General features: G+C 43.8%; 1 protein-coding gene across 1 annotated transcript in view; it reads right to left on the bottom strand.

Annotated features, from left to right (window-relative positions):
- Nucleotides 1–13,150, bottom strand: part of kcnab1a (potassium voltage-gated channel subfamily A regulatory beta subunit 1a) — a 395,957-nt gene that overhangs the window by 92,582 nt on the left and 290,225 nt on the right. The window contains exon 5 of the mRNA XM_078208296.1: nt 5,930–5,967. Within this exon, the coding sequence (XP_078064422.1) occupies nt 5,930–5,967 (38 nt within the window). The remainder of the gene's footprint in view (nt 1–5,929; nt 5,968–13,150) is intronic.

The raw sequence follows: 13,150 nt of genomic DNA, 5'->3' as shown, positions 1-13,150 counted from the left end.
ATTTTTCAAAAGAATATGTCACACATTTCTAGGGTTTGGTATTTAAAAAGGGAATATCATGCTTGTTTGTTGAGGTGCAGTCTGTAAAAGGGAAGCAGCATGTTTGATGATCAGTGCATTTTAGCTTATTCCTATAAAGCCTAACTAGGTGGGGCACCCTGATTTGGAAATGGTAGTCTATCAGAGCTAAGGAAATGGAAGTCCTATCAAAGCTATGAGTGGGATGGTAGAGAGGAAGAATCCATCCATTCAAGAACTGAAGTAGACTTTACTGAGGAAGATTAATTAATTAAGGGGTGTCATAGTGGCACAGTGGTTAGCATTGCTGCCTCACAGCGCCAGGGACCCGGGTTCAATTCCAGCCTCGGGTCACTGTCTGTGTGGAGTTTGCACATTCTCGCCATGTTTGCGTGTGTTTCCTCCAGGTTTCCTCCCACAGTCCAAAGATGTGCAGGTTAGGTTGATTGGCCATGCTAAATTGACCCTAGTGTCAGGTGGATCAGCAGGGTAAATATGTGTGGTTATGGAAATAGGGCCTGAATGGGATTGTGGTTGATGCAGACTCAATGGGCCGAATGACCTCCTTCTGCACTGTAGGGATTCTAAAATGAAGTAATAATCTTCTTCATCATCATTCAGCAAAGACAGCAGGAACATGATGAATTATTGCCAGCTCGGAAGATCTTACAATGAAGTTTAAAGACCAAATAAAAAGACTGATCTCACAAAGTTCAAAGTTACTTGTAGGATGTACTGCCTTGTGAATGATGCAGTAAGGTTGCTTCATGTCACCGCTATGCAAATAATATTGCTAGTCTTCTGACAGAGTAAGATAACCAGTTGTGGCTGTTGACTGGATGAAATTACCTTATTCTATCCTGGGCACTCTGTCAGAAAGATAATAGTTCACGATGCTTTCTACTGGTTTTCTTATTGTCTTCGGGCCAAGGAAGATTAATTGCCCTGAGTTTTTTTAAAGTTCAGTTTGTTTAATACAAAGTTGGCATCGAAGCAATGAAGCCTTCTTTCCTGGTTAGAACATAGAACATTACAGCGCAGTACAAGCCCTTCGGCCCTCGATGTTGCGCCGACCTGTGAAACCAATCTAAAGCCCATCTAACCTACACTATTCCAATATCATCCATATGTTTATCCAATGACCATTTAAATGCCCTTAATGTTGGCAAGTCCACCACTGTTACAGGCAGGGCATTCCACGCCCTTACTATTCTCGGAGTGAAGAACCTACTGCTGACATCTGTCCTATATCTATCACCCCTCAATTTAAAGCTATGTCCCCTCGTGCTAGCCATAACCTTCCGAGGAAAAAGGCTCTCACTGTCCACCCTATCTAATCCTCTGACCATCTTGTATGCCTCTATTAAGTCACCTTTTAACCTTCTTCTCTCTAACGAAAACAGCCTCACGTCCCTCAGCCTTTCCTCATAACACTTTCGCACCATACCAGGCAACATCCTGGTAAATCTCCTCTGCACCCTTTCCAATGCTTCCTCATCCTTCCTATAATGCGGCGACCAGAACTGTACGCAATACTCCAAGTGCGGCCGCACCAGAGTTTTGTACAGCTGCAACATGACCTCCTGGCTCCGAAACTCAATCCCTCTACCAATAAAAGCTAACATACCGTACAACCCTATCAACCTGGGCGCCAACGTTCAGGGATCTATGCACATGGACACAGATCTCTCTGCTCATCCACACTACCAAGTATCTTACCATTAGCCCAGTACTCTGTATTCCTGTTACTCCTTCCAAAGTGAATCACCTCGCACTTTTCCGCATTAAACTCCATTTGCCACCTCTCAGCCCAGCTCTGCAGCTTATCTTTGTCCCTCTGTAACCTGCAACATCCTTCCTCACTGTTCGCAACTCCACCAACTTTAGTGTCATCCGCAAATTTACTAACCCATCCTTCTATGCCCTCATCCAGGTCATTTATAAAAATGACAAACAGCAGTGGCCCCAAAACAGATCCTTGCAGTACACCACTAGTAACTGAACTCCAGGATGAACATTTCCCATCTACCACCACCCTCTGTCTTCTTACAGCTAGCCAATTTCTGATCCAAACTGCTAAATCACCCTCAATCCCATGCTTCCGTATCTTCTGCAATAGCTTACCGTGGGGAACCTTATCAAACGCTTTACTGAAATCCATCAACTGCTTTACCCTCATCCACCTCTTTGGTCACCTTCTCAAAGAACTCAATAAGGTTTGTGAAGCACGACCTACCCTTCACAAAACCTTGTTGACTATCCCTAACCAAATTATTCCTTTCTAGATGATTATAAATCCTATCTCTTATAATCCTTTCCAAAACTTCTTTTGTAAACCACGGTTCCCTGGCTCGACCACTTCCTCCCTGCCTGACAGGTACATACTTATCAAGGACACGCAGTAGCTGTTCCTTGAACAAGCTCCACATTTCAATTGTGCCCATCCCCTGCAGTTTCCTTCCCCATCCTATGCATCCTAAATCTCACCTAATCGCATCATAATTTGCTTTCCCCCAGCTATAACTCTTGCCCTGCGGTATAAACCTATCCTTTTCCATCGCTAAAGTAAACGTAACCGAATTGTGGTCACTATCACCAAAGTGCTCACCTACCTCCAAATCTAACACCTGGCCTGGTTCATTACCCAGTACCAAATCCAATGTGGCCTCGCCTCTTGTTGGCCCATCTACATACTAGTCAGCAGGCACATCACCCTAACATGGTGCAACACTTCCACTGACTTGCTTCTCTTGCTCTTGCATGACAAGCTGGCATGAAGTTGAAGACACCAGCAGAGAATTGGTAGCCGGGCACACCTTCACCCCCTGAACCTGACGGAGGAGATGGTGCTCTAGATCATGGAACAAACTATGACAGAGCTGATGACATCCAGGGTGATGATCCAGGGCGGCATGGTGGCACAGTGGGTTAGCGCTGCTGCCTCACAGCGCAAGGATCCAGGTTTAATTCCGGCCTCGGGTCTGTGTGGAGTTTACCCGTTCTGCCCATGTCTGCGTGGTTTCCCCGGGTGCTCTGGTTTCCTCCCACTGTCCAAAGATGTGCGGGTTAGGTTGATTGACTATGCTAAATTGACCATTATATCAGGGGGATTAGCAAAATAAATGGGGGTTATGGCGATAGGGCCTGGGTGGGATTGTGGTTAGTATCGACTCGATGGGCCGAATGGCCTCCTTCTGTACTGTAGGGATTCTATGATAAATGGTATTGCCTCGTGCTCCTTTTCAACTCCCACCTCCCTTTCATCCTGCTATCTGAAATGCCAAGCAAGCTTTAGATGGTGTGGCCAGGGACCTCTTTCTTTACTCTCCATCCCACTCTCCCTTCATCCCCATCCTCCCCTGCTGACTTTGTTTTTAGATATCCAAGAGATGCCACTTAGACAGTGCAGCACCAAGAGGAAGAGAGAGAATAAGACCACATAACTGATGAAGAAGCATCTGACACGCTCAGCCACCATCCCAAATACAGGCACTGTGCATACTTTAGAGGTTAGTATTAGGTTATAATTGGCAGGTAGTGAATGTCTGGATACAAGTAGGCTGCAGCCAGGCCATGGGAAAAGCTAGTCCTTGTTCCCCAGAGAATGAGGTCACAAAAGAGTACTACCAAAGGGAACTCAGATGAGGACTTTGCTGGGAGAACCTACAGGAGAATGTTGATGAACCTGTACACTGAGATGCCTCGTGCATAGGCAGGCCTACCATGCAGCCTTCTGTCATTGTCAAGGGACATGGAGGCTGTAGCCCTGAGCACTTATAGGAATTTGAGGTCTCAAACAGCAGTCAAGCAATCGCAGATTATGAGGACTGCTGGGGTTTTGCCTCGGGGAGTGGCAGTAGCACTATGATGCATGACGAGTCTGCTGATCTTTCTCAGAATGACTGCATGCATGCTTCCAACACTCCGTTCCACCATTCTTTGTCATTGCCGGTCAGTCAGCCAGCCCAGACTGCAGCCATCACTGCCAAATTGGTGCTGGAGAAATTAATGGGAATGAAAGCCGATAAATCCCCAGGGCCTGATCATCTACATCTCAGGGTACTAAAGGAGGTGACTATGGAAATAGTGGATGCCATTTTCTAAAATTCTATAGATTCTGGAATAGCCTGGATAGATTGGATGGTGGCAAATGAAACCCTGTTGTTATTTTTTTAAAAAGAGGGAGGAAGCAAACAGGGAATTACAGAGCAGTTAGCTTATCAGTAGTAGCGAAAATGTTAGAGTCTATTATAAAAGGTGCGATAACAGGAACTTAGAAAATATCAACAGGATTAGACAAAATCAACATTGATTTACGAAAGGAAAATCATGTTTGACAAACCTCCTGGAGTTGTTTGAGGACACAGCTAGAATAGATAAGGATGAACCAGTGGATGTGATGCATTTGGATTTTCAGAAAGCTTTTGACAAAGTTGCACATAAGAGGATTGTGCGCAAAATTAAAGTGCATAGGATTGGGCTATTGTGTTGGCATGGATTGAGAATTGGTTAGCAGACAGGAAACAGAGTAGAAATAAATTGGCCTTTTTTGAAGTGGCAGGCAGTGACTTGGGCCCCAGCTATTCACAATATACATCAATGATTTGGTCGAGGGAACCAAATACATTATTTCCAAGTTTGCTGACAACACAAACTTGGTAGGAATGAGAGGAATGAGGACGTCAAGAGGCTTCAAGGTTATTTAGACAAGTTGAGTGAGTGGGCAAATATGTGGCAGATGCAGTATAACATGGATAAATGTGAAAATATCCACTTTGGATGGGGAAATAGAATGGCAGAGTATTATTTAAATAGTGATAGATTAGGAAATGTTGACATACAAAGGGACCTGGGTGTTCTAGCGCACCAGTCACTGAAAGCAAGCATGCAGGTACAGCAAGCAGTTAGGGAGGCAAATGGCATGTTGGCCTTCATTGCAAGAGGACTTGAGTACAGGAGCTAGAATTTCTTACTGCAGCTATACGGGGCCTTGGTGAGGCTACTGGAGTATGTGTATGCAGTTCTGGTCACCTTATCTAAGAAACAATACTCTTGCCAAGTGGGGGGTGCAGCGAAGGTTCACCAGACAGATTGCTGGGATGGCAGGATTGTCGTATGAGAAGGAATTGGGTCAACCAGGCCTGTATTTACTGGAATTTAGAAGAATGAGAGGGGTTCCAATTGAAACATATAAAATTCTGACAGGGTTCAACAGACTGGATGCAGATACATCATTTCCACCGGCTGGAGACTCTAGAACATGGGATCAGTGTCTCAGGATACAGGATAAGCCATTTAGGACTGAGATGAGGAGAAATTGCTTCACTCAGAGTCTGATGAACCTGTGGAATTCTCTATCACAGAAGTCTGTGGAGGCCAAGTCACTGACTATATACAAGAAGGAAACAGATAGATTTCCAAACTCCAAATGTGTCAAGAGGTATGGGGAGAATGCAGGGTATGCTGTTGAGATAGAGGATCAGCCATAATCATATTAAATGGTGGAGCAGGCTTGAAGGGCCGAATGGCCAACTCCTGCTCTTGTTTGCTATGTTTCTACCACCTGCAGACCTGACAGAAATGTAAAATTCTGCACAATTAGTCTCTGCAGAAATCACGCCTAATGAGAGCATGCATAGGTTTTATATGTACTGGAACTTAAGAAACATTTTAGAAACTTTTGCCTTCAACCTCTAGCTCCCTATCAATTAGATTTCCCGGCAAGCATTCAAAGAAGTTGCTTCTGTTCCACCTTTACCAGTGAAGAAACGTACCAGAATTGAGGGAACACCTTCACTTGGAATTTTACCTTCCACAACAGGTACAAATCTGTTTAGGTTTACGATTGCTTCAGAAATGTTTAATTCTTCAACAATTCCACACTCTTAAATGAAAAAAAAAACGTTCTTACCTCATCAGAAATTTGACCTCCAAATGTCACCCAGGTTCCTGGAAACAGAGAAATATACTGTCAAACCAGTAGATGAAATGAACAGACAGTTCCACACTGTATTTTTAAAATATATTTAATTAAAATGACCACATATGTTATGTATATTGTGTTACTCACCGACAATGTTTATCTTTAGATCCCTTCCTATCCTTGCTCCTTCCCACTTTCAGAGACACCACCAACTGTACAACTTCTTTCCTTCATCTCCTCAAGCCTCTGGATGTAGCCTCACATCCATCTGCTCACACCAATATCCTCCAACCCCCTGTATGTCCCATTATCGACAGTCATTACTTTTAGTTATCTGGAGTCCAATCCCAAAAAGACTCTTTCTAAACAATTACATTTCTAACTTCTTTAATCCTCCTTAAAATCCACAACTTCCTGGTTTTGATAACTCCTCCTAATCTTTTCTTATTTAGTTCCGCGAGCATTGTTGATCATCAGCCATTACACTCGTCGGAGAAGATGCAGCACTTCAGGACACATTGAACCAATTAACCCAGTCTAGACTCAAAGACAGCTGTAGTCAGAGTGTGTCATATCATCTATACAATGGCATAACTTGATTCCAATACATCATGCACCAAAGCTGTGCATAATTAAACATGTGACAATACTGTGCCTTTAAAAAATGTATTTTAATCATCTTTCCCTGCAGTTTTATCAGCAGGTCTGGTTATTTTTGTTTTGTTACCATACTGGTATCTTAAATTGTTGAAGCAGGATAATTGAAAGTGTTTATTTTTAATCTGGGCCTAATGCAGTGTCCTGGAGTTTTATGACCCTTTTGGGATTGATGCCTGGGGTTTGATTTGCGAATGATTGACAGGTCGGATGTTACTTTGGGAAAGCTAATGGCATTTGCCACCAAATAAACCTGCTGGACTTTAACCTGGTGTTGTTAAAACTCTTACAGTTTTTTTCCCCACAGGGAAAATCCAATTAGTTTCAGTTTGTCAGAAGCTGTTTGGACTGCAGACTAAAAGCAGTGTTCTCTGACTTTCTCTGGAGTGAAAACTCTGCTCTGAGATGCAGCTAGAAGCTAGAGGCAAGCAGTATCTTTGTGTCTCAAGGTATGCTAGAAGTTCCAGGGCTGAGAAGGCCTCAGCGTTTTCATTTCAACATCCAAAGGAGTAATACATAACAGGTGTTGCAAGGTCCAGCATCACGTGAGCATACTTGCTTTCTGTGCTAAGCCTAGAATAGGGTGTATGTTTGTGAGGTTGTTTATTTAACAGTATATTTAGCTGTTGAGGTTTAAACAATATAATGGTTGTTCTTTCTGTAATTGGGAAAAGTTACACTAATTTTCTTATTATATGTTAACTGTGTTCTTAGATAAATTTTGTCTGATTAAAGCTCCCTAGTGGATTACATGAATCATATTTGGAGTGGAACACCTTGTGCTCACCCACACCAAATTCAAAGTGCAAAACTTATGATCTAGGCTGACTTTGCAAAACACCTTGTAGTTTCTGGCCTGGATTATAACAAACAAATTTAGTGCCGCTTTAGTTAACCTGATTATTACATTGCCACATCGCTAACCATGACTTAGTGAGCAGTGAATCTGAGATATCTCCGACCAAAGATCCATGAAACAATTGGTTAACACTGAAGATCAATCTTGAATGCTGTGTGACAACTATATCAGTTTCCACTGAGGCTCCTCCAGTGCTGACACTTACCAGGATTAAAATGTTATACATATTTTAGAATGACCTTTTATTAGCAACTTCAATTACCATTTTGAGAACACAGAGACACTTGCTGCATGCCTGATCATCTCAAGCAAATTAAGATATTTCATTAGTGCAAAGCAAATAATAAGATGAATTGGAGTTGATTTTGGAAATTTGTCTCTTCCATGCAGACTATTCAAAGAAATGTAGCTGCAGTTGTGTCCAGGAAAATTGTCTTCAAAACTATTTCACCAGCTACACAAATACACGAAGAGCACACAGCATGGGGATAAGATCTCAAAGATAATTGGGGCGATTCTTCCAGTCCGCTGAGCCACAGACTCCGTGAGCCTCCAGGTGCTGGATTTCCGGCGCCATTAGCTCCGCGCCAGAAAGCAGGCTCGGGACTAAAGCCTCAAGGCACGGTAGAGTCTCTGCCCCCGCCAGGAATGTTTCACTCCAGCGGGGTTTAGAAATAGCTCCCCACTTGCAGGGAGCTGGAGGCCCGACCCTGCTGGAGTGAACAGGGGCGAGGCCTCCTCTGATGTTGGGAGTGAGGGGGTGCCCCCGGACATTGCCAGCCTGGAGTGCCAGCCTGGCCCACTGGCAATGCCCAGGGGGCATCTTGGCATTGCCTACCAGGCATCGGGCAATGCCAAGGGGGGGTAGGGCCTAATGGGGGCGATTGGTGGGGTCCCGCTGCCACTCTGCATTAGGGATCAGTGACAGAGGGAAGGAGGCCAGCAATTGGGGCTGGCGGTGGTGTGGGGGTGGGGGTCTCTGTGCCAGTGATGGGGGGGGGGGGTGGTCATGGGGCTGACCAGCGAATGAGCTGGTCAGTGATTGGAAAGCTGGCATTGCAGGGCTACTGCGCTTGCGCCGATCTCTGCCCTGACAGATTGGCACATGCACAATGGCCGCTCCAGCAGGCCCCGCCATCTAATTTTTAATTAGCTTCACACTAGTGCAGTCTACAGTGCACAGAGTGTGGGAGATTCATTTTGAAAATTGTAGTTGAGAATTCTGATTAATTCTAAATACCCAACATGAGGATAATTAGCAGCTCATGTTTTAATATGTGGTTTGAGAATACAAAATATGTAACTAACATCTTAATGTCTCTCAGAAATGTTTTTAACATGTCATTAAGATGTATTCATGAAAGACATCAGCACAAATCAGGCACAAATAATGCAGAAAAGTAAATTACCAATGCATTTCTAAGCTGGGGAAAATAAGTCCAATAGATAAAGGTGCCTTCAATAGAAGCGGTTTAAATTGGTTAGAGAAAATGCTGAATCATAAGAATCCGTTTTTTGGGAGAGAACGTACGTAAAACAGACTGACGAATAACAGAGTTATGTTTGAAGGTGCCAGAGAATTATTGATTGAAAAACATGCCATCAGTAGATTGACAGATAAGTGAATGAATAAAATTGCTATTAATTAAGTGCTGGGCAGATTAATCTGATAAAAAAAAGTATAACTATTCTACTTTTTTGACATGAAATCGGAGATCTTTTGTGAAAACCTGCTAGTGCATTAGCTGTGTAGGTGGAACCATTGATCTCCCATTTTGGCCAAAATGAGATTTGTCTTGTCCTAATTGTATGTTTGTCCGAATATTGTTAATTTGTAATGCTTTTGATTCTAACATTTCAATGTTTTAATAAAAACTAGTTTAATTGAAGAATTTCATTGAACTGAATAAACTTTTTTTTTGCCTTTGTGAAATGAAATGTTTAATGAAAAGTCTTTAAATTAATTAGGCCACCTAAAAAAATTTCCCCACAACAAAAATCCTGCTGAAAGAAAACAGGATTATCTGGACTCGAAATGTCAGCTCTTTTCTCTCCTTACAGATGCTGCCAGACCTGCTGAGATTTTCCAGCATTTTCTCTTTTGATTTCAGATTCCAGCATCCGCAGTAACTTGCTTTTATGCAGGATTTTCTCCAGTTTTCCCGCGAATTCGACACTTAGAATCAAAATGGAAAAATCGAGCCCCAAGTGCTGAATCTGGGTGCAATTCAGATCCGAATTGGAAAACTGCTCCCAGGCACCCCCAAACGCACTCAGCCTGAAAAAAATAATCACGAGTCTGAATCACGCTGTGGGCGGGGCTTGGCACGTCTGAAACGCTGCAGCTCTGATTGGAGATTTGAACTGCGCATGCGCAGTGAGAAAAATATTTGAAAAACACGCCCCTGTCACATCGCCCCCGGGCCGCAAAAAGCACATAAAGTGGCCCGGGAGTGAAAAGCGGGAGCGATGGCCCCCACAAACATCGCCCCACCCCCATAACATAACTGCCCCCCTTATCCACCCAAACCCCCGCTACCCAGACTGATCATGACCCTCTTACCCCCTTCCCCCCACTGATCACCCAGAGTGTCAGCGGATGTCCCCTGCCCTCCCCCCCCAACCAGAGATCCATCTAGCCTCCCTCCCCATGCCCCACCAGTGAGCGATCGAGCCTCCGTCCCACCACTAGAGTTACATCTTACCTGAGAATGATCGGGCCTCCCTTCTCTCCCCCCCCCCCCACCAGAGAATGATCTGGCCCCGCCCAATCAATCTGAGTTAGGGAGCTGCTGGAAGCTCTGAACTTACCTCTTCAGAAGCTGGAGCGCCCAAAACAGACCTTTGCTGAGCATGTCTGTTTCGCGCCAAATCTGGACGCGCGAACGCGATAGTAAAGGGGAAAATGCTGGTAAAGTTGGGCAGGCAGTTCATTAATTCAATTTAAATGCCTGCAAATGCATTTGAATTGCCGTTGCGCCCGTTTCGGGTGCGATTCGGATCACGGCCATTTTCGTGCCTTGGTAAAGTGGCCATCTGCATGGACGCGGGCGCGGATCGCGTTAATGGCCTCACGCCCGACTTTACCAAGTTTTCACGCCCGTTGGTAAAATTAGGCCCTTAGAATTTTTTTGGGAGAATCCTACCCAATGCCACAACATGTGCATTCCAATTCCCCAAATTAATTACGCAAAGCTCCCGAATGTTTATTCATTTCAAATCTGACCTGCTGCCCGCTACACAGAACATTTTCCACCCTAGCAGCAGAGGAGCCACTGGAAGAAAGTTTCAATCTCTGCTGGTGCCCTGCTTACAATGGGGTGTAAGGCACCTTACAACGATGAGTGGAACTCTTGTTCTTGTAACTCCTGTTGGAAGCTTCTGGAACAATTGCCCAATCCTGAGAGTTATGTGGCCTTTAGCAACCATCTTTTGCTTCAGCAAATGTCCATTCTAAAAATAGCGAAAAGAATAAAGTTTGACGTACACAGCTTTGATTTCTTTCCCGTCTTATTGACATGTTAGGGAAATCTAATTAAGGTTCTCTATTTTGCAAAGACATTGGATGGAATTTTTCTTTCTGGGACAAAGTCCCATGGTGGGTGTGGAAATGGGGGGAGCCTCCCATCGTGGAGGCTACTGAAAATTTGTGCCAGGTTACACAATACTGACCTCATTTATTATGCAGTCAGAGGTTTCCCAACATTTCTTTGGCAGAGTGGGCTGGATGGCTCACCCTGCTATCACATCCGGGCGTGATATTTAAAAGGTGCCTGGACATCAATTGACCCACCACTGAAGATAGTAGGCCGACCTTCCAGAAGATACACAAGCCAGAAGGTTCATGTCATAGATGCTCCACTCACCCACAGGTCCCAGGGTCTTGTTGCTGAAGGCAATGTCCAAAATGAGCATGTTGGTGCAGACGTGTCCTGAACTGACATGAAAACCCACTGGCAGCATGGATAGCTGGGCAGGTGGGGGCAATGCTTTCGGTCAGGCTTTCATCAACGCCAGTGAGAATCTTTATTCGCCTTCTGCTGCTTTGTCTTGCCTGCCCATCATTGAACCCACAGTCTGGAAAATTCCACCCATTTATTTTTACATTTTATTCAGCTGGCGCTCCCCACATGTCCTTGGTGAGCTTATGCAAGCTTATGCCCTCTCTCACGGAACTCACATTATTGACGTTCATTTGATTAGTAATTTACAATTCCAATATGTAATTTTATTGTAAAGCAGTTCAACCAAAAATACATATTTAAAAAGCAGTGTAATTTAATAAGTTCTCTATGTATTCAAAGGAAGACTATTTTCCATCTTTTGTCATTACTTCATGTTTGTTTAATGTTGTAAAAGATTTAATGGTGTAGCTGCAGAATAAGGAAAAGAGAGGATTATAAATTAGGGCAGCGAGTGTTACCCTAGAATGCCACAGAGCGAAACTCCGGAATATTATCTATCGGATAGAAGGCCACAGCACAACACAGATAGAACCGTAACAGGAAAATGCTGGGAAATCTCAGTAGGTCTGACAGCATATGTGAAGAGAGAATAGAGCCAACATTTCGAGTCTAGATGACCCTTCATCAGCTCTGCTTCAGATTCCAGCATCCACAGTATTTTGCCTTTATACAGATGGAACTATTCCCATCTCCCACACCTCCCAGATTCTCTCTCCTTTTCTCTACTCCTGTCTGGAAGACATGGCCTCATCCTGGATCACAGATAAGGTGCCTGGTGGTTCTGGAACGAAGTGTCTATTTTATATGGTGATGTGTTAAGAGGAAAGAAATTGCATTTATATGACACCTTTCACATGTTCAGGGTATTCCAAAGCACTGTATGGGGTGAGATGTGATTGTTGTTGTTTTATGGGCAAACACAACAATCAAAGTTCATGTAAGGATCAATTAGATGAAGGCCCAGTTAATTTTTTTTTAATGGTGTTGCTTGATGGTCTTATGCTAGTCAGGATGCAGGGAAAATTCCCCTATTATTCCCTGTAACGTGGCATTGGATCTTTTACATCCACTTGCAAGGGTGAAGCTTGAGGTTAATGTCTCATCCAAAAAAATGGCACTGCAGCACTGAGACATCAGTCTGGATTACGTGAAGTCCAGGTTTGGGACTTAATTTAATGAGCTACTGACTCAGAGGATTGAGTCCTACTGGAGCAAGGCTGACACATGCAGAGTTCGCAGATGGACATTGATAGGTTGAGTGAGTGGACAAAAAATCTGGCATATGGAGCTGATGTTGTTCACTTTGGTTGGAAGAATAAAAAAAGCAGAGTATGACTTAAATGGAGAACAACTGCACAACGCCGAGGTGCAGAGGGATCTAGGTGTTCTCATGCATGAGGCACATAAAAGTTAGTATGCAGCTGCAGCATGCAATCAAGATGGTTAATCGAATGCTGTCCTTAATTACAAGAGGAGTTGAACATTAAAGTAAGAATATTATGTTTCACTTATACATGGCATTGGTGTGGCCACATCTTGAATACTGTGAATCTTGCTCTCCTTATTTAAGGAAGGATGTAAATGTGTTGGAGGCGATGCAGAGGAGGTTTACTAGATTGATACCTGGAATGAACAGGCTGTCTTATGAGGATAGATTGGATAGGCTGGGCTTGTTTTCACTAGAGTGAGGAGTGGCTTGACTGAAGTATGTAAGATCCTGAACAGTGG

The sequence above is a fragment of the Mustelus asterias genome, chromosome 3, assembly GCF_964213995.1.
Source record: "Mustelus asterias chromosome 3, sMusAst1.hap1.1, whole genome shotgun sequence".
NCBI classification, from domain to species: Eukaryota; Metazoa; Chordata; class Chondrichthyes; order Carcharhiniformes; family Triakidae; genus Mustelus; species Mustelus asterias.
Note: the sequence above shows the minus strand (reverse complement) of the source record. Positions and strands in the feature narration are given on the sequence as shown.